The sequence below is a fragment of the Myotis yumanensis genome, unplaced genomic scaffold (assembly GCF_028538775.1).
Source record: "Myotis yumanensis isolate MYYU_CA2020_CCGP unplaced genomic scaffold, mMyoYum1.0.hap1 SCAF_2, whole genome shotgun sequence".
Classification (NCBI taxonomy): domain Eukaryota; kingdom Metazoa; phylum Chordata; class Mammalia; order Chiroptera; family Vespertilionidae; genus Myotis; species Myotis yumanensis.
The window spans coordinates 189,168,717-189,191,647 of NW_027223753.1; the positions used below are offsets into that span (position 1 = coordinate 189,168,717).

The 22,931-nt window shown below is 40.4% G+C and overlaps 1 protein-coding gene across 6 annotated transcripts in view; it reads left to right on the plus strand.

The window, feature by feature from the left end:
* The window catches only part of ZBBX (zinc finger B-box domain containing), a 105,914-nt gene that overhangs the window by 80,255 nt on the left and 2,728 nt on the right, over positions 1-22,931 (plus strand). For all 6 annotated transcript variants that reach the window (XM_070403637.1, XM_070403641.1, XM_070403642.1 and 3 more), the window contains 3 exons: positions 855-1,008; positions 1,832-1,942; positions 8,720-8,977. In XM_070403637.1, coding sequence (XP_070259738.1) covers positions 855-1,008; positions 1,832-1,942; positions 8,720-8,977 — 523 coding nt within the window. The remainder of the gene's footprint in view (positions 1-854; positions 1,009-1,831; positions 1,943-8,719; positions 8,978-22,931) is intronic.

Consider the following 22,931-nt stretch of genomic DNA (forward strand, 5'->3'; position numbering starts at 1 on the left):
TTGATTTTTTTTTACAGAGAGGAAGAGAGAGGGATAGATAGTTAGAAACATCGATGAGAGAGCAATATCGATCAGCTGCCTCCTGCACAACCCCGGCTGGAGATATGCCCACAACCAAGGTACATGCCCTTGACCAGAATCAAACCTGGGACCCTTCAGTCTGCAGGCCAACACTCTATCCACTGAGCCAAACTGGTTAGGGCTCATGTACTGCTTAATCTCTTTTGTACTCTTCCTTAGGATGAAAGCATATAAAAAATGAGTTCATAGAGTGATAGAGTAAGTCTAGGCATCAAATGAGATAGACTTATATTCAAAACCTAGGTGTGCTACTTTCAAGCTATATAAACTCAAATTACATAGCTTGTTCCTGCCTCAGTTTCCTAATTGCTTCATGATGAATATTTTGTTAACTTGGACTTTGTCTATGACCATAGTCTGATCAGATTTATTCCCTTTGGCATTTCATCTTTGAGATAATATTATGTATAGAAAAAGACACTAGTTCAAAAAGCACAGCATATGAGAGAGATCCTGCTTTCCATATAATGTGTGTGCAATGACATTGAGGGGAAAAAATAAAGGAAAGAAAGGAGAAAGGAAAATTTTGTTTCATGAACTTCTGTACTCCTTGGTTGGATGGCAACTTTCAGATAATTACTGTAATTGTGGTTTATACATTTCTCAAAACTTATTATATATAAATGCTATTATTTATGTCTCCTTTACTAGAAATTAAACTTGAGGTGGGCAGAATCCACCCCAAGAACATAGTAGGTACTCAATCAATGAATGTGCTGCTTTGTGTTGATGAGATAAATAAACTTAATTTTGTTGAATATTTTTTTTCCTAGTTGCTACAAGAAATAGCCCTCAGAAATAAGCCTATTACTGAAAAATATCAAGGACTCGAAAGATTCTTTGTTTCTGGTAAAAACAAAAGACTCAACTCGCTGCCTTCTCGTAGTTTAGAATGCAGATCTTCCGGTACTAAGGTAACAATTGCAGGTAAATTCAGACATGAGATCAGTTGGCCTGTTGATCAACCTCACAATTTTCTGACACATTTTTTAAAGCAGTCCATCCTCATCTTAGGAAATATTGGGCAATTCTGTTCAATGAATACAATCATTATATTCTTCTCTAGCTGAAATTATTAGTCCCGTGTGAGTTGCCACATATTTATATTGAAGACAGCTATCAGAATGAGAGATAACATGACCATTATGAGACTGGGGAGAGATTATTTTTAGAATTTAGAAATGTGTCCCTTAATAAACTATGAAATATAAATCTTTTGAATCAATTTATTAACTAGCGAGCATTATATGATGATTCTTAAATGTCAGCTTAAAGAAAAATCCCAAAATCTCAGGATCTGTGAGATTTCTGAGACATATCTATAATTTTCTTTTAAAACTAGATTTTGGTTTCACGTGAGTTCTTAAGATTCCTCTGTATTCAAATGTGTTTTTTCACATACAAACAATTATGCTTTATGTAATATTGTTAAATACTTCTTAAAATATTTGTTTCTCTTCAAACATGTATAATATCTTTGCAATTTAGAGTTAATTTTTTTCTCCTTATTAAGCTATGTGAACCTAATGGTTTTTATTGTGTAATTATGAGATTTTGTCTTTCATAATATATACTAAACTGTTATAAATGTTCCTTCTTTAGCTAAATATTAACCAGTAAGATAATATAGTTTTATTAACCAATGTCACCCCAATAAATTCAATCCTAATAACAAAGAAAAAGAAATAAAGCGACAACATGAATTTTTCTCCTTTACAATGTATATAATTGTACCATTTTTCTATTTAAGGAGACAGAGACTGGATCCCAGACCAGAGCATAAGTCCTAACAGTGCAGTTGCTTCGGGTGCTGTGCAGCGTGGCCAGAACCCACCATCAAGTAGAACACAGCAAAAGATGGGTGAGATGGACAGTGACATGTTGGTGATTCACGCTATTAGTTTGTCTTTAGCAGTTTACCAGCCACTTGAAAATTAATTTTTGCAGTGTTATAATTTAAACTTAGTCATTTTAACTAACTGTCCTATACTTTTCTCCCCAAACCAAAAAAACCTAGAGTCGTCATTATTCCTGTCAAACACATACACACACAAACAAACTGAGTTGCAACCTTAGTTATTTGCTGTAGCGATGTATTGGAGCATAATATTCTAAAAATGTAGCTCAGGATATGGTGTATACTTTGGACATTCCTTACCTACTCAGTTTCATTACGCTCTAAGGAAAACTATATTCATACTGGGTTTTGTGTACTTCTCCACTTGCTTTATATGATGGTCAGATATAGCCATTTACGTAATGAAAGGCTTAGGCTAAGATTACTGCTGAGATACCTCCATGTTGAGGGTGTTAACCTGGGGCTCTTGATTTAGTTCACTTACTCTATTCTCTAACCTAAATAATTGCAAGACTTTCTTTTGACATGTTGAATGTGTGTTGCAATATTTTCGTAGTGAGTATATGCAGAGAATTTTGACAGTATTCCAATCAATAGTATTATTAGTCCATTTTTGTTATCCAATAATACCTGCTAAAGTAAGTTTGATTTATGCCAAATTTTATGTGAATTTGCAGTAGATAACTGATGAAATAAGGCAATTCAACACAGATGTGTTGACTATGTTAGCACTGGGCTGGACTAGGGGATAAAGGATGCATCAATAAGGTTCCCTGAACAATTTAGGGGGGACACTTGAAAAAGGGGGCTTTTTGCCTTTGTCTGAAAGCCATCTTAAAACCAGAAATTTACATATAATTTGTACAGATATGTAAGACTTATATGTCTCCCTTACCCTAATCCTATGATGAAAGCTCCTTGGCTAGATTAGATATTTTCCATATGCATTTATGTTATGAAACTGTCAGACATGAGATATTTTGAGTGCAAAAATCATCCATTTATGACATGTTTATTGGCTCTATTGTTAGGTACCCATACTCATATCAGAATCTAGATCATCTTCAAAAATTCTGGTTGCTTCCTCCTGCGTCATTCAAAGGAAATGTTCTAAGTCACGATGTATTGATGAACACAAATTCACATGCAGCATGCTCTGAGAAACTTGTTACTAAGACAAATCTTCATACATAATTACCCAAATGCCTTTAAATATCCATTTGGAATGGTCAGTTGAAATCAATAATTTACTATTAAAACATCTGTGAGAGCACCTACTTCAGGCCAGGCACTACCAGGCACAGGTGATATGAGATAGCCCTCCTTCCGGTGGCCCAGAGCTGAGTCTAGCACAGAGGTTCTCAGATGTCAGTGGGAGCAGAATCATGGGGGAGACCTATTGTAATATGGCTTTCCTCACCTCACTCCTAGTGATTCCGATTCATTCGGGTTGAAATAAGCTCCAGGAATTCACATTTATTTTATCGACAACTCCAAGTTATACTAATATAGTTGTCCAAAATCATATATTGAGAAAACTGCTATATAGATATATAAGCATCAATTACATCATCACTATGTTTTCTAAAAAGACTGTGAGTGACATACTTTTGGGGATTAAAGTGTAATTAGTAATAGTTATAATAGAGGTAGGTACCTGTGCAGTCTTTTAGGCATGGCGATGGTAAAATATTTGTTTTGCCACTGAAAAACAAATGAACGGGATATGCAAGGTATTCGAGACAAAATGACATTTCAGCCAAATCTTGAAGAATTCATAAGATTCACCAGTTAGGAGCATAGAGAAATGGCTTTATGGAGACAAAAATGGCTTTATCAGTGGCCTCATGTAAAACAAAATTTTTCTGGCTGTGCCATGACTTGTGTAAGTCTTCCATTCTGAACTGATGCCAGTATATAAAGGAATTCCTATTTCTGTAAGATTTTTTAGATTTGTGAATGTAAAACACGATAGTTATGAAAGATATGTGTGTTTACCAGCAAGTCCATTGATTCTACCCACCTCCTCCTAAAACCTACTCCTAGTCTTTCCCCAACCCATCTTTCCGTCTCTGTAAATGGCACCGCCTTCCAAACATTGCTAAGTCTGAGCCCAGAGAATCATCTTGACTCTCTTTCTCATCACATCCTATTTATCTGTAGATTCTGCTGTTTTCAGCTCAAATCTAACCACTTCTATCTGCTCAAGATGAACCCAAGCCAGTTGTTCATCACCTCTTACTTGTCTCCCCAAAATTCACTTTTGCCTCTTCATAAAGCTATGATTAATTTCCATCAAATTCTACTACTTATAGTCAGTGAATGAATTATTCATATTTGTTGTCATAAAATTATTTATAATTTATAGGGAGTGGATCGTATTTCCCATAAATTTAAGCCATAGATTGTATCATGTCAATCTTTCTGCTTAAAAGCATCCCATATTCTCTTAGAGAAGATTGAGAAAAATCATATTCCTTACTGTGCCTCACACAGCAGCACCTGTGTTGGCCCTGCCTGTCTTTTCTAACTGCAGCTCCTCCCACATGGCAGCCCCACTGGCTTCCTTTCTTTTCTTAGACAAGCCACACTTTTACCTTATGTCTTAGCTTTAAACGGTGCTCTTCCCTCAGACCCAGGATGCTCTGAAGCCTTCATCTCCATCTTCATATCCTCATTCATATGATTGATTCTTTCCCATCATTCAGTCTCAGCCCAGGGGCTGCCTCCTTAGAGAGAGGCCTTTTTAATGCTGGTCTCTTGAGTCCCTTAATCACATTTACCTTCCTTTATCTTCCTCATAGAACCTATCACTAAATGAAATTATTTTCTTTTACTTGTATATTTTCTGCTGATCCTACCCACAGTTGGGAAAAAAAAGCAAGAACCTAGCCTGTCCCGTTCATTGGTGCATCTTCAGTGATGGAACAGGCCTGGGTCGTTGTAAGCACATAGGCAGTGCTTCTGACTGAGGGAAGCTGGAGTGCAGGACTGTGTGTTAGTCTGGAGTGCAACTTGAGGGTGGGGCAATGTCTGATTCACTTATGAATAACCTGGATCCTGACACAGTGCCTAGCAGTTTTAGGATTTGACACATGATTTTGTAATTGAATTGGATAGGGTGTGAATTTATAAGTTCTCAGAGTTGGAAGGGATTTAAGACATTATTCTGTCCAACTCCTTAATTTTACTGGCAAGATATGAATTTTCATGTCTCAGGTCAGTAGCTGATTTCTAATTCTGGGAGATGAGACAGGTTCTTGCTTCCCAGTTTAGCATTTTTCCACTAAACCATGCTGCTGAATAAAATATCCATATGTGTTTCAAGAACTGCTGGAAAACACATTTCTATGTTTTATGTACAAATTCTCAGTAATTTACACAGTTGAGCAAGAATATCAATAGACAATAATGTTTTGCAACCTTTGTTCAAGAATGAAATATTGGGTCTTATGACCAGAATAAAAATTGTTACTGAAACACTGTGCAAAAATCATGTTGCCCTGATGATGCTTCATCAATTCTAATTTGTAATTAGAATAGCAACCAGGACTATTGTTGTTATTCAGTGAGTGATTCATATTTTCATATTCCTATCGGCATTCTTGTGCCCATTAATATAACCCAAAGGCATCCTTCAATTTTATCTTTCCAATATTTGGCGTGGTCTCATTAGTAATCATAGAGCATATATTCTTCAGCTAATACCAAGGGCGATTTCATGTGTTATATTTAGAGTCTAACTGTGATCAGTGTTAATCTATAGTTTCCCAAGATTACATTGCCAGTGATGGCACAAATTACTCTTAAAGTAATTTCTTATATTTATAATCTACCAACTGGACGGTAAAAAAGTATGGAATGATCCCTGCAATAGTGGCATTTTTCATTAATGCCAGCCTTAACTGTGTCTCAGATCTTAACCCTACCAATAACATTAATAAGTGTATACAATAAACATGAAAGAGAATGACATACCCACCTACATGAATAAAATAAATGACTAAAGTCAAGGACCAAATTAGAGCATCTTCTGTCTCTGCATGTTGGTTACTCTAAATTGCATTTTGAATGTATTTTCATTAAGAAAGATGGTCTGTCTCCTTGCTGTGTGCTAAGCATAAGTCTGATTCATTTCTGGTATACTTTTATTTTTTCTCAATTGGGTTCAATTACCCTCAAGTATTGTGGCAACCAGATGTTGTTATAAGAGTTCGGAAAGTATTTGTACTCTTCTGAATTTTCTGAAGGACATCTACGTTATGTCCAAATGTTTTCACCTCATATCTATCTGTGTTGGCAGAAGTCCAGTTCTTGCTAATAAATCTTTTGTTTGTTTTATTTTCATAAGCATTCTAAACCCCTTTAAATTTTACTTGACTGAAACCTAGCACAATACAGATAGATGGGTGTGGTTTTCTCCATAGGCCTATGCCGGAAGCCAATTCCAGCATGTCATAATGGCAAGAGTTTCATTGAAAGACTGATGGAACTGGGGGACTCAACAAGGGCTGAGTCACATATGTTGTCACCTGTTGGGAATGGCTGATGGCCTTTCCCCAAACCTGAAAAGGGATGATTGCTTGCTACCAGACAGTTCAGGGCATCTTAATCTACATGTTATTGCCTCCTACTGGCCAAACACCTGAACAGCCGTAGGCTAATTCCTCCCATCTGACAATGGCCACTGTATTCAAAACCCTGACCCTTTGAAGTGTATATCTCTGCCTCGCCTCAGGACAATTTGTGTTAATAAAAAGCATGGGGTCCTGAGACAATTCCTTTTAGCTAAGCTCCTCTGACCCCCAAATGCCTTTCAAAATTATATTTCGTTTCTGGACTCTTTAAGTTATACACGGCCCCCTTCTCCAGATTGCTGAACCCTTCTTGATGCTGGAACAAGAGCACCAATAGACCTAGAACTTTTGATTTATGTAGGTGAATTGTTGTTACATGCACTGACCTGTGCTTCTATTGTTGTTCCTATCACTGCTTCATTATGCAGGAATGAATGGCAAATTTGCTTTTATAAATGGCTATGGATAAAATATTGATTCGTTACATATTATAGGTAAAAGGGTAAATCATTTTTAAATTCTTGCCATTAAAATAATTCTTAGGAATATGTACATTTATTTTTCTTAAAACATAGGCAAATTTTTGTCAGATATTTTTTTTCCAGAATAGTCTCCAAACACAAATAGACACAAAAGGTCAGGATCTTATTTTAATTTATTCATAATTTTATTCCAACAAAAAGTGTTTTCAAAATTAATTTCTGAAGTGTTTATTAAAATTGATGCCCTTTGGGACTTACCTTAGTCAGTTTTAATTGCTTAAATAATTACCCACTGCATTAAGATTCTTCTTAGGGTACTAGCTACATTCAGAGTAGATCTGTAAATTTAAAAAAATAACTCAATAGTCATAAATATTTAATACATGCCAACTGTCTGTAGCCTCTCTTCTGAATTTTACATTTTCCTTTGAGTCAATAGATTGGGCATAATGCTATATGGCATATGTTCAGTCAAATCATAATTTTTATGATAATGACAATAGCACTTCACTAAAGATTTTAATATTTTACACAATGCCAATTTGTGTTAAGGGAATGCAAGCTTATCTTCTAATATAAATCATTTATACTTAATATAAATATATTTATCTAAATCAGAACAGTGATTCAGTACGGTTAAAACTTTACCAGTTCTATGCATTTCTAAATTTGTACCTTGAAAATTCCCTTTATTAAAGAATCTTGGAACAGTGCCAAAGTATAAATTAATTATGTTGTATTAGTATAAAATTTGAAGGGATTATTTTCTTCATACTATGAAAGAGACACACTTGTTGAAGAAACCAACGGAACCAACCTTTGAAATAAATCAAGCCCTGACTGCCCTGGTAGAACACTGATAACCTGACCTAGATCTGTGCTTCCGGGACTTTTCCACTGAGTGCCCCATAAGGGAATAGAGAGTGAACTCGTGTTTAGGAAATTAGAGATGTGTTCTCACTTTCTTTAAAGCCTATACTTTTCATTTTTAAAAATAATTTACACTAATCTATTTTGTCTTCATCTTTGTTCTTTTAAAAAAAATGTATCTTTATTATTTTAAGAGAGGAAGGGAGAGGGAGAGAGAAATAGAAACATCAATGATGAGAGAGAACCATTGATCAGCTGCCTCCTGCATGTAACCCACTGGGGATTGAGCCTGCAACCTCAGCATGTGCCCTGACCAGGAATTGAACTGTGAGCTCCTGGTGCATAGGTTGACACTCAACCAATGAGCCACTAGGGCCGGGCTCCATGTTTGTTCTAATATAAAAATAAATTACATGCCACCAAGTAAAATTGGTTCACTAGGAAGTGGTACCATGATTATCCTTGGGTTGTTTTCCTCTGACAAGGCACAGTGTGGTATTGTCCTAGAATTTAAGAAACATGCACAGCAGTTGCCTAGGAGATAGATGAGTGCTGTACTGGTCTGCAATTGACTTAGTTTGCAGATTTTTTGCTTTAGTTAATATTAAAATTATTTAATCTTTTTCTGAATATAGAAAAATTATGAAAAATTTACCGAGAAGTATTTTTTATAACATGGGAAAAGTAATTTAGGATTAGCAAAGTATGGATGATAATCTAAAATTTAGTTTTTCATACACTCTCTTGCATGAACTGAACTGCTCTAAGTTTAGGGGGCTGGTATTTTGTATCTTTAAGCACTCATTCAGAATTTAAAAAGAAGTTGATTTAAATTTCTTTTTTCATTTTAGGCAAGACATCACAGAGACCTTCAACAGCAAATTTACCACTTTCCACCTCTGTTAAAAGAAGTTCCAACTGTAATTCCTCTGTCCATCGTCCACCAAGAAGTGCCCCGGCTCAATCATTGTCTAGAGCTGCTTCTGAAATTTCAGAAATTGAGCACATTGATATTACTGACCAGGATGAGCCTTTTTCAGACAACACTGCTGACCAACAAGCCTTCGACAGTCTGGAAAAGGAATTGAATGGGCTGAGAAATCGTGCAGGTAATGCTGTGTGTTTTTCTTTTTCACTGTAGACAATGTTAACTCTGCCTCTGCCTGATTCTTCACATCCTGCTCCAAGAAAACAAGCTAACAAACAAAATGTCTTTTCCTTTACCTCTTTTAACCATCCAAGGTCTGTGTCTGTTTTCCTGAATGTCACTTGAGGTCACTCTGAAAATGTCGAGTGTGGATGCCTGCCACACGAGATGGTCCCCGCTTAGGTCACATGATACCTAGTTCCATTGTCTTGCATAAGAACCTACATGTGGACAGAAAAAATAAATTTGTTCTTCTTTCTGCAAACCCACTGAGTGGCTAGTCTCTGTAAGCCGTATGAAAGCTGCTGTCCAACATCCCTGTTGGAGAATTAAGCTGTCAGATGTTTTAAAGCAGTATTTCTTAAGCTTCACCTTATACAGAGAGCCTCCGGGGATCTTGTTAAAATGCAGGTTGGGTCTCTGTATTATCTGGGGACGGGCCCGAGATTCTGCACGGCTAACAAGTACCCAGTTGAGACCGATGCTAGTAGTTGGCTGACCAGTTTGAAGAGAAATTATGTCTGTGCATTCTACTTCCTAAACCTCTGTGGATGGAGAATAGTAAGTCATAGCCACATTCTTGAATTCACAAAGGTCTGGCTCAGTAACAAAACACCAGGGGAGGAAATCTTAATATTCTTCAGAAAGTTGTTCGCTCAGTTTGATGGAAGCCGCTGCAAATCTAAGAGGCAGGCCAGAAACTTCTCAGGGCCTGTGGATTTCACCCATGGCTCCTCCCTTGTTTGTTTTAGTAATATTTACCTTAGAATGATGACTTTGCTGTTTTCTTAAAAGAGGATACATCTTGGTTTTGAAAAATTCAAGCAATACAAAGAAAGACAAAAGAAAGCCTAAATCCCCACAAAACTTTACTATTCTGAAAACAACTATTATTAATATTTAATGAGCTTCATTTTAAACTTCTCTGCTTATATCATAAACATACATATAAGAACTTATAGTTAGGAGGATAGATTATAGGAAATATAGTAATAATTTTATAAAAATAAACTTATATTCTACATAATTGTTTTTAAAGTCATAAATTTATTTACCCAAAATAATAAAAATAATTGAACTGAAACTAAAGGAAATTGTACATTTCAAATAAGTTTTTTAAATCACAAAAATGTTTAATCACAAAAGGCAATTTCATGTAGTTCAAATTAACATTTGGAATATTGGCAATTTTTATGGTCCAACCAGTAAATTTAAAAAGTAAGGAAAAAGGTAAAAATAAACAGTAAGCAATTGAGACCATTTTTTCTTTATGATTTATTTTAGACAGTAATAAAATATAAGAACTCATTTATTTCTTATTTTTAACCACATGTGATTATAGATAGCATTGAATACATCTCTGTTATCGTGATATTATAACTTTTCATTTTTTCAAGGTATCCTTTTATTTCTTCTTTCTTAGTGAAAATTCTTATGGATTAAATGATCAGTACCAGCATTTTTGCTATGACTTCCCAGTTTTGTGCCTTTTTTTATCCTCATCTGAGGAAATGTTTATTGATTTTGGAGAAAGAGGAAGGAAGAGAGAGAGAGAGAGAGAGAGAGAGAGAGAGAGAGAAAGTGAAAAACATGATTGGCTGCCTCCTATACATGCCCAGACCAGGGATTGAACCTGCAATTTAGGTATGTGCCCTGACCTGGAATTACACCTTCAGCCTGTTTAAAGTATGAAATTAGTGGGTCACAATATTTCCCCTTGCACTTGGACATTTCTCTAGTCTTCTGTCTCTGAATATGTGCTAGTTCATCCCTTAGCACAGTTTTCCTTTTAAATTTTGTTTGCTTAAGTGTGATTGTCAAGTAGCTTTTCCCCTAAGTAGGGCTCATGGTAGCTCAATTTCTTGAGTTTTTTTCATGCTTCAGAATGCCTGCTACCTTTATATTTGAATGGCAAATTGGCTGAGGGTAATTTCCCTGGATCACTTTTATCTTAAACCTTGTACATACTGACTCATCATTTTCTGGGCCTGAATTCCACTCTGAAGTAGTTTGAGGTCACCTTGATTCTTTACTTCACCCTCTCTCTCTTCTTTTCTCACTGGATATTTGAAAAAAAAAATTCATATCTTTGAAACTCAGTAACTGAACGAGGATTGTTTAGTTTTAATAATCCAGCCTTTCTTAAAATAGAGGGTTCTCTTTCTGTCTGCAAAATAAGTTCCTCTTTATTTTCAGAGAAATTTTCTGCTATTGTATATTTAAATTGCTTTTCTGTTCCATTTGGTTTTCTCCTGCTGAGAAACCTATTTTGTTTATGTTGGATCCTCTTTGTACAATGCATTTACTTATATTTTCTTCAACTATTTAATCCATTTTTTTAAACTTTCTTTGAATTTACTGTGATTCTCTCAAGGGTAGTTTCTATGTCAGAGTTACAGTTTTCAGTGCGCTATAGGCTGGCTATTCCTTATTGATCAACATAATAAATTAGCTCTCTAAAGGAATTGCTTTAGTAATTTTTTACATTGGTATAATTTCAAACTTACAGAAAACTTACAAGAATGCAAAAATCATACAAGGAACTTCTGTATATACTTTATCTAGTCACCACCTGTTTGGCTTTTGCCCCCATTGCACATAGGTACACACACACACACACACACACACACACCTCTTTTTTTTTCCTGAACCATTAAAGAGGAAGTTATAAACATCATGATCCTTTTACAAAAAAAAAAAAAATTGGGGGTACATTTCCCATGAACAAGGACATTCTCTTACACAGCCATAGTAAAATAATAAAAATTCGGAAATTTAACATTTATGTAATAGAGTCTCTAATACATAGTGCATATCTAATTTTTTTAAATTGTTGTGATTTTCTTTATAGCTTCTTTTTTCTTGGTACAAAATTTAATCCAGAAACAAATCAACATTTGATTATTTCCTTTTTTGCTCTCTACCATGTTTGATCTTTGATACTAGTTTTGCTCTTTTTAAAAATATTGTTTTTGCCAAGCTGGTATTGCTCAATGGTTGAATATCAAACCATGAACCAAGGGGTCCCAGGTTAGATTCCAGGTCAGGGCACATGCCCAGGTTTTGGGCTCGATTCCCAGTAGGGGACATGCAAGAGGCAGCCAATTGATGTTTCTTTCTCATGGATGTTTCCTTTCTATCTCTCTATCCCTCTCCCTTTCTCTCTCCTAAAATCAATACTAGTAAAACCATATTCTTAAAAAATGGTGTTATTATTACTTTTTGTAGCCAAAAGACTTATGGGAATTTTCTTATGGTCTTGATCTGTTTTTTACCACATTTGTCTTTTATTTAATAAGGAGAGGCGCAGTGTACAATATTCATGCACTGGGGGGCGAGGAGTCCCTCAGCCCGGCCTGCACCCTCTCGCAGTCCGGGACCCCCAGGGATCAGGCCTAAGCCAGCAGGTGGACATCTTCCTCACAGTCTGGGACCCATCGCTCTTTACTGCCTGCCTGCTCACTGCTTTTTAGCACTGCAGCGAAGGCGGGAGAGGCTCCCGTCACTGCCACTGTGCTCGCCAGCCATGAGCCTGGCTTCTGGCTGAGTGGTGCTCCCCCTGTGGGAGCACACTGACCACCAGGGAACAGCTCCTGCCTTGGGCGTCTGCACCCTGGTGGTCAGAACACATCATAGCGACCAGTCGTTCTGGTCGTTCCATTGTAACAGTGACGTAGCCTTTTATTATAATGACTAGAGGCCCGGTGCACGAAATTCATGCACTGGGGGGTGGGGGTTCCCCCAGCCCAGCCTGCCTCTCTCACAGTCCGGGAGCCCTCAGTGGATGTCCTACTGATGGCCACAGTCTGGCAACAGATGCTCAGAGCAGGCGTCCTGTGTGTGTGTGTGTGTGTGTGTGTGTGTGTGTCTGCTGGGGCCTGCCCCCAGTCGTGCCACGTAGGCTGGAAGCAGTTGCCGTGTGTGTGTGTGTGTGTGTGTGTGTGTCTCCCCACTGGGGGTCTGCCCCCAGCCACCATGGAGGCTTGGAACAGGAGCCCCTCTGTGTTGATCTCTCAGGCTCCTGGCCTCCACTGCATGTTGTACTCTCCCTTGAGCTATGGCCAGGATGGGGGTGCTGCTTGCAAGCCGGGCTTTCCTGCTCCAGGATTGTCATGGCGACGGGGGAGCAGGCCCAGCTGGGGGCTGCCCACAGGCCAGGCTTTCCCATTTCCAGGTTTCCATGGCAACCGGAGAGCAGGCTCAGCTTGGAGCTGCCGGCAGGCTGGGCTTGCTCTCCTGCTCCTGGATCCCCATGGCGACTGGGGAGCAGGCCCAGCTGGGGGCTGCCCGCAGGCCGGGCTTTCCTGCTCCCTGATCAGGCGCAGCTGGGGGCTGCCTACAGGCTGCACTTTTCTACTTACCCATAGCCGGATCACCACAGCGACCCAGGGCCCAGTGGCACTTTCCTGCTCTCCAGTAGTCATAGGGTCCTGGCTGGGGGCGGGGCTTATGCCCCACTGCCCAGGGCTGCACATGGGGCCCGGATGGCAGCTCGCACTGTCCTGCCCTGCCTGTAGTATAGGATAGAGGCCTGGTGCACGGGTGGGGGCCGGCTGGTTTGCCCTGAAGCGTGTCCTGGATCAGGGTGGGGGTCCCGCTTGGGTGCCTAGCCAGCCTGGATGATGGGCTGATGGCTGTTTTTAGGCTGCCCGCACCCCCTTTAGGGTGGGTGTCCCCACTAGGGTGCCTGGCCAGTCTGGATGAGGGGCTAAGGACCGTTTTCAGGCTGGTGGGTGACTGAAGCTCCCAGCCTCTCCTTTTTTTCTTTTTTTCTTTTTTATTCTGGGATTTATTTACTTTCTATGGCTGTCACTGGAGCTGAGAGCCACCTTTAGCTCTGAGGCCAGCTCCAGCTTGAGGCCTCAGCTGCTGAAAGCAGATATCTGGGCTTTGTTTAGCTTCTATAATTGAAACTCTGTTGCCATCACTGCCGCTCTAAGCTCTGAGCCCGCTGCCAGCTGAAAGCAGGTTTCTGGAGCTTGTTTAGCTTCTATAATTGCAACATTGTTGCATCCGGAGCTCAGAGCAGGCGGCGGCAGGCGGGGAACCTTGGCTTCCTCCATCACTGGAGCAAGCAAGCCTCCTGGTCACTTCAGCTGTGTGGCTGCTGGCTGCCATCTTGGTTGGCAGTTAATTTGCATATCCTGCTGATTAGCCATTGGGAAGTGTTTGGGGGTATGGTCAATTTGCATGTTTCTCTTTTATTAGATAGGACTAGAGGCCCGGTGCACAAAAATTTGTGCACTCGGGGGGGAAAGGGGGATCCCCCAGCCCGGCCTTGCCCTCTCACAGTCTGGGACCCCTCTGGAGATAACGACCAGCTGGCTTAGGCCTGCTCCCGGGTGGCAGAGGGCACGTCAATCCCTAGGTGCAGCCCCTGGTCAGGCTCAGAGCAGGGCCATTTGGGGAGTTAGGGCACTGCCCCCTGTCACTCACAGAGCAGGGCCCATTAGGGGGGTTGGGGCTCCGTACCCTGTCACACACAGAGCAGGGTCAATCAGGGGGTTGGGGAGCTCCCCCCTGTCACTCACAGAGTAGGGCCAATAGGGGAGTTGGGGCACTGCCTCCTGTCACACACAGAGCAGGGAGGATCAGGGGGTTGGGGCGCTGCACCCTGTCACACTCAGGGCAGGGCCAATGGGGAGGTTATGGCTCGACCCTGTCACACACACAGCAGGGCCGATCAAGGGGTTGGGGCGCCGCACCCTTTCACACACAGAGGCGCAGGGTGATCAGGGGCTTGGGGAGCTCCCCCCTATCAGGCACAGAGCAGGGCTGATCAGGGGGTTGGGGCGCCTTCCCCTGTCACGAACAGAGCAGGGCAGATAGGGAGGTTGTGGCCCCGCCCCCTGTAACACAAAGAGCCACAGGGTGATCAGGGGGTTTGTGCGCTGCCCCCTGTCATGCTGATACCAGTGCCGGGAGCCTTGCTGCTCCGCTGATCCCGGTGCTGGGAGGCATATTACCCTTTTACTATATAGAATAGAGGCCTGGTGCACGGGTGGGGGCTGGCTGGTTTGCCCTGAAGGGTGTCCTGGATCAGGGTGGGGGTCCCCACTGGGGTGCCTGGCCAGTCTGGCTAAGGGGCTGTGGGCCATTTTCAGGCTCACGGGTGACTGAAGCTCCCAACTGCTCCTTTTTTTCTTTTTCTTTTTTTCTATTCTGGGCCAGCTTTAGCTCTGAGGCCTTGCTGCTGAAAGCAGGTTTCTGGCCTTTGCCTTCTGTATTTGATACAATGTTGCGGTCCGGCTGGCTGAAGCCTGGCTGACTGAAAGCAAGTTTCTGGGGTTTTGTTTAGCTTCTATATTTGTTACAATGTTTCTTAGAGTTGCAGCTCAGAGGCCGGCAAGTCAGGTGGGGAACGTTGGAGTCTGCCATCACTGGAGCAAGCAAGCCTCCCTGTTTGCTTCAGTGCATGGCTGCCAGCCGCCATCTTGGCTGACAGTTAATTTGCATAAGGATATGCTGATTAGCCAATGGGAAGGGTAGCGGTCGTACACTAATTACCATGTTTCTCTTTTATTAGTGTAGATTCTTTACATGCTGTGGATTTGTGGATTCTGGTTTGTTTGTTTACATAGCTAGTTGCTATCATTTCTTTGTATCTTACTTACTCATACTCATTGTGGGTAGCTTTGCTCATATCCTCTGTCTTTTCTGATATAGTGAGAATCCATTTTTCTTGAAGTGCTTTGTAGCTTCACTGAGATCTGTCAGTTTTCTCTTTGGAGCTATACTTGTGGGTTGACTATTGCAGTCTTCTGTATCCTGCTAGCTCAAAGTCCCGGAGAGGATAGATAAAGGGCTGGGAAGCTCAGCCTCCTTTGTTGGAGGATCTAGGTTCTCTTATCTTTTTTAAAAATTGTATTAAATGGCAAATTTCATTGAACCTGGTTTCAAGTATGTTCTGTCCCTGTGGGGACACCTATAGGTTTACAATTTACTTGCCTCTGCTTGTCAGTACTTTTGATATTCTCAAATTCCGATTATTAGCATATTGGGTGGGAAGGGGGTTGGGGTGAACAGCAGTAACACTCAGCTACATCTCAATTAATCTTCTATTTATGTCTTTCCTTTCCCCTTGTCAAAATTTATTATGTCAACTTGTAGCCCTTTCTTTGTGTGGTTCCTCTTACAGTTTTTTTAAATATGTTTTTATTGATTTTAGAGAAAGAGATGGAGCATCAATGAGAGAGAAACATTGATCGGCTGTCTCCTGCGTGTCCCTTACTAGGGAGCTAGCCCCAAACCCCGGCATGTGCCCTGACCAGGAATGGAACCTGGAACCTCCTGATTTATGGTTCTATGATCAACCATTGAGCCACACCAGCCAGGCTGTTCCAATTTTATTTTATTTTTTCTGCTTTTTAAAAAAAATCTATTTCTTTATAAGTTGAGGGAGGAGAGTTTATGATTCATCTTTACCCATCTGCCCTTCATTTGCTTTACTCTAAATTGCTAAAAATCAAATGTAAATCTGGGAGGTAATACACTGAAGGCGAATTGTAATATGAAACATGTCTGGTCTGACCTGGGACTAAAGGGATAAGTTTTTAATCAGAAAATAAAGGGTTTCTTCTTTTGATAGATTGATAAGTTCCATTATTTACAAATGAAATACAGTACTTACAAACAATAGTCTTATTGTATGTGTGTTTCTAACCATTGAGCTTTTTATTTGCCTTTATCACTCTCATTCTTACATGCTTCCCTTTTGCCCTGTGTCTCTCATCTTCTCATATACCAACCCCCGCATTTTCACTGGAATACATAACTTTTCACATATGAAAGCAAGCCTATGGCCCAGGAGCAGGAGGCCTTCACTTACACACACTTGATCCCGGCACAGCTCTCTTTTCATTTGGGGAGATTAGCTTTGGATGAGTTCACAGCTTTGAGGCACTCTCCTAGAGCTGAGGATGGAAGAAGATGGCACATCAGCGGAATCAACCCCACAGTCAGTGAGGTGACAGATGCTGGAGTGAAATCAGGCCCTATTCTAGAAAATTCACTGATTCTGCACAAGGTTTTTGTGTTCTGTTTAGCATCAATGGGCAGAAAAATTCCACCCACATTTTGCCACTTATGATGCAATCTGGTAAAACTTCTGTGATTTGGTCTCATGCAGACACAGCTACAAAATTTGATGCTTATACAAATGTAAATGTGCTCACCTCCCTGTGAAAGCTGTGTGTTTGTGAGCAGCTAACCTTGACCCATTTCCTGTTAGCTCTAGGATGCATCCACTTCCCTAAGTTCAGTGGCAAACAACCTGGCCAAGGAGCGGGGAGAAGAAAAGACAGAAAATAACTATATTAAGTAAAGTGTTTCTCCTCTGATTCAGATTGCTGCGGCTGATATCAGAGCCATTTCAGAAGTAGGCGATGTGGGCACAGCAGGGTATGCCTGTGTTCAGACACAGCTTCCTGCTGAATCAGGAGAAAAGGGGCAGCAAAGCAGGGGGGTTGAAAGCCTCCAGGCTCTGGGGGGGTTAGGGGGGGCGTGGGGACCAGAGCGGGGAGCTGGTTCTGAGATAAAACACTCCCTTACTAGCTTTGTGACACTGGGCAAATTATTTTCTTAATCTCACTTTGCATCAGTTTCTATGTATGAAAGCTGGGTATAGTAATAGGTCCTATCATAAAATTGTCCAGTGGCTGGATTTGAATTCAAATGTGTATTAAATATTATATTTACAAACACATATTTCTGTCTACAATAAGGAGTTTGGATGTCATTCTAAGAGTCCTGCCAAGCCACTGGGGGTTTGAAGTAGGGACACACACACACACATAAACACACACAAGCTAACTCAGCAGTGCCTACATAGTAAGTCCTGGAAAAAAAAACACACGTACAATTGTAAAAAGAATCAGTGGGTGGTGCTTTCTACATACAGTAAGGTAAGGTACTCTTGGTAAGTCTAAATTTCAGGGAAAAATATCTAAAAGCTATTTTTATTCTACAACTATGTTTTCTTCTAGGCTGCTTTGAGGATTATAGTTAGCTATAGCTCATGCCTTATTATCTCCACACATATTTTTTGTAAATAATACTACAGTAATTTCCTTAATAAGCTCAACATATCAGTATAACCTACTTATTAAGGCACCTTGACAGGTTTCAGATGTTATGGCCTAAAGAAATTTGGAAAGTATCAGAAAAGATGCATTATGAGAAAGTAGCAGTAATGAAGTACTTTAAGGCATGTGCTTTTCAATAATTAAAAATGATTTGTTTGCTTCAAACTCATTCTGACTTGTGGTTTAACAGCCTTGGTTTAATAGCCTTGTTGGTCCTTCAATTCCCATGCAATCATTTGTGTGAGTTTATAGATAGTTAACTGAGCCAAGCAATTAAAGAGAGGAAAGCACCTTCTTTTAAACAAGAAAGACTAAACATCTACCTGATATTATCAGATGTGGCCAGATGTCTGTGATGTAAAATAGTGAGTTAGTGGCTTCCTATGTAATTGGAGCCTCTGTTCATTGGTTGACCATCAAGCATGATATTAACTTGTAGAAGGCCAACTTTGGGTTTATAGTTAGCAAATTCACTAGATAAGACAGCCAAGTAATGATGGGCTAGAATGGAAATCTTTTTGCTTTGGAGCAACTTTGAATTTCAGGGAATAAATGGAATGCTCCATATAAGTGAAAGTCAACATATTAAACATTTTCTGATATAAGGAATATGAACCCATTCAATGAGTAATAATATTCATTATTTGTTTTTGTATATAATGCTAGAGGCCTGGTGCACAAAATTCGTGCACCGGGGAGGGAGGGGTCCCTCAGCCCGTCCTGCACCTTCTCCAATCTGGGATCCCTCGGGGGATGTCCAACTGCCGGTTTAGGCCCCATCCCACAGGGGCCTAAACTGGTAGTCGGACATGCCTCTCGCAATCTGGGACTGCTAGCTCCTAACCGCTCTCCTGTCTCCCTGTCTGCCTGATCACCCCTAACTTCTCCCCTGCTGGCCTGATCACTCCTAACCACCTCTGCCTTGGCCCCCCACCCGGAACCCAGGCTTCCCTCCCTCTGGCCAGCTGCAGGCGCCCGGGACCAGGGGAGGATGGCTTTGCCCGGGCCGCAGCCACAGGTGCTGGCGCCCAGGACATTGGGCTGGCGGCCTGCTTCAGCTTCTCTTCTCCCAGGCCACAGCTGCAGGCGCTGGCACCCAGGACTGTGGGAGGGCAGCTTTGCCCGGGCTGGCTTTGTCAGGAAGGACATCCCGAAGACGTCTAGTCTAATTAGCATATTACCCTTTTATTAGTATAGATTGCTTCATTTGCTCTTCATAGCTACTCTGGGATTGGACAAGTGCTATTTTTTATTTCCCCTTTGTGGGTACTGGCTCTGGGCATGGTAACTGCCATGGTCTCCCCTTTGTACATAAGTGCCCAGGCACAAACCCAGGTAGGTCTGTCCTATATGCCTTTGTCTTACCACCATATCAGAATGCCACTCAAATGATTTGAAATCCTTACTTCAAATCAATATTGTGACCACTAGAGTGGGAGAGGGTGTGGGCAGAATGAAGGTAAAGGGAAGAAGGTTTGGGGGGATAAACAGGTGAGATCCAGTGGCAGAGCAGAAGGGAAATGGAGGGACAGGAGAGCAGGAGGCTGAAGAGCTGGGAGGGGCTCACAGGGCACAGAGCGCATGTCCTGGTTGTCACATCCTCCTAAACACTGGTCATTCGTAGCTATGCTGCACAGTCCTTTAGAAATGCTTATTGTTTTTGGTTCTTTATGTAAATAACCATCTGCTATTTTTCCATTCTTTGAAGTTTTTAACTTTTTAATGTTTTTAAACTTTTAATGTTTCTGTGGTCCTTCCTTTATTCTTTCCTTTATTTCTTTATTCATATTTGATTATTTTTGTGTGGAATAAAGTTATATGAATATGTTTTAAATTACATGAGTTTTAGAAATGCACCCTAGAAGTTTACATTTAACCAATATTTTTGTCTAATTCTTTTTTTAAATTAAATTTATTCTTTTTCCATCACCATTTATCTCCCCTATACCTCTTCCACCTCCACCCTACCAGTCCCTGCTCCCTTCTCCATATTATTGTATTTCAGAGATATTTCAATGATCAGAGAATATACTCTTACTCTAGGGATAGAAAATCCATTTTTCAACAATCAGCTGACCTGACAGTTATAAAGTAAAATTTTCAATATAAATATCAATGCAGTTTTCCTCCCTCTCTATTAAAAGGTCAAGAGACTTGGGTTTTTGGACAATTGACCTTTTAGGTTTAGCACAAACTAACCTGCAACAGGACTTTATAAGAAGTTTTATATTTTTTCTGTCGTGAAAAGTCAAGTGATGTCATCTTTGCACCTGTTACCTTGACAAGATGTTCTGAAATAGAATTCTGAGAATTAATAATTATACAAAAAACCAGGCCCATTTTATTTGCACAATTTAAATTAGTTCTGTGTTCATTTAATTAAAACTCAAATACATAACAGAGGTTGAATACCTTCCTGGTGGTATTCTTCAGTTCTAAGCATCATTATTGAGTTTTAGTACCCTAACCCTACCACTTCCAAATCCTGAATTGACTATATTCCCACAAATAACATTGCCTATCATTGGAACATGTAAAGGGGCCTGGCATACCCATATCCTTTTACTTAGTGGAAAATTGGGAGAGAATATAGCGGCCTAAAGCTAGAGAATTAGATTCTGGGACATAAAGTATTTTATGACATAGGCGAGCTAAAGGAACTCAGGTCTAGTTCTAGTTCTTTGACCATGTGTCTGTGAGAATTTCAACAAGTTGCCAATCCTCCATGGGCCCTTAATTTCCTAATTACCAGCAAGTGGGGATGAGACAAAAATTTTAGCTGAGAAATCTTTTGTTTTTCCTCCAAATTAATCTTAATTAATTCAAATTATTCAAATGTAAATAAGACCAAGAAAAGCCCTCCTGATTGCTTTAGCAGTAGCTTCATCCTTAAGCCTACTGAATTTCTCCATGTATCAGAATATGAAAGTCAGTGGGCTAAATAATTTTTAGGACACTTCCAGCTATACATGTATTGAGGTCTATCTTACCTTAGAAGAAATAACCTACGTAACTTCAAATTAATACTAATGACCAAAAAAATCTCTTCAGTCAAGTATATGATACATTGTGGTTTTGATTCCGGTTGTTTTTCCAGAGCAGGATGCAAGGGTGATTTCTCTCCCAGGTCCTTGTCCAGATGGATTCAAAGAATGAAGCCATGGACAAAAGGCGGTAGATGAAAAGGGTGGAATTTTATTGGAAGCAAGTACAGACTCCCACTAGGGAGGAGGTTCCAAGGGGGTGACCCACTAAGCTCCTTTTTTTCTAAGGTTTATAACGGCTGCAGTTCTTTGTCTCTCGATACTCCCTTCTCATTGGTCACTCTTCTGCAGAATATCAGCTTCAAAGCCCAAACCTCACATGGTACCCACCTCCCTTTCTCTCCTCACTCAGTGGTAGAATTCTCTATCTCCTGTGAAAACCTGTTTTCCTCTTTTTCCCATTTGTTGCTATTTCTCTATCCTCTGTGAAAGTTTGTTTCTTTTTTCTCCCCATACCCTGTGGCTTTTCCTTACCTTCTGTGAATGGATGTCTTCCTCTCCCCTTATCCTGTGGCACCTTTTTTCTCTCTCTGTGAATGTATGCCTTTTGGCAGCTCCAAGCCCTCACCTATGCCTTCCTCTCCCATAGACCCTTTTTATTTCTAAATCTCCCTAAATTGCCCTATTTTATCCCTAAAACCCCTTTCAGTTTGGTGTCTGGTCATTCTGATCAGGAGGGTGTTTACTTGGCACTGTCATCAGAATGAAGGGAAGAGGAGCACCCAGGAATTTTAACAATTTTAAAAGTCAGCATAACCTTATGTACAAGTTAGATGACTCTTAGAATTGTATCAATGACAGAGAGAAGGCATTATGGCCTTTATAATATAGTAATCATTTCTTTTTATACTTCTTGGTAGTTTATATAAAGACTAGAGTCCCAGTGCATGAAATTCATGCATGGGGGGAGGCTCCCTCAGCCTGGTCTGCACCCTCTCCAATCCGAGGCCCCTCTCAGACATCCCTCTCATAATCCAGGACTGCTGGCTCCTAATGGCTCACCTGCCTGCCTGCCTGCCTGATTGCCCCTAACCACCTCTGCCTGCCTGCCTGATCACCCCTAACTGCCTCTGCCTGCCTGCCAGATCACCCCTAACTACCTCTGCCTGCCTGCCTGATGCCCCTAACCACTCTCCCCTGCAGGCCTGATCACCCCTAACTGCCTCTGCCTTGGTCCCCGCCACCATGGCTTTGTCTGGAAGGACATCCAGAAGACATCCGGTCTATCTGGTCTAATTAGCATATTATCCTTTTATTAGTATAAATATATTTGCTTATATTTTTGCTCACATAACTTGCACTATTTTTTCTTACCTAGGCTGAACCATAGGCTAGCTTTACAGAAAAGGAGAAGATTTAAGACTTCTTCCCTTCCACATACAAATGGTTATTTTCTACCCAAACAAAGCCAGGAAGCAAAAACAAACACAAAAGGGCAACTTTGCCAAGACTAACATTTGCCTCCCACTGTATGGAGGTAAAGCTTTTATTTCTTAGAAGACAAAAAAGGATAATAAAGTGTTTAACATTCAGATAAGTTGAGGAGTTGACAATATTCTAGCTTTAAGAGGATCACTTGGTTTTCTTTGTAATTTTATGAATTCTCAGGGCATTGGACACTCTTCTTAGGTATAATGTATATTGTAAAATTAATATGGCTGTTTGAAATAAATCAGACAGAGAAAGACAAATGCTATATAATATCACTTACATGGGGGTCTAAAACAGCCAAACTAATAGAAACAGACTAGAATGGTGGTTGCCATGGGCTTCGGGGTGGGAAAAACTG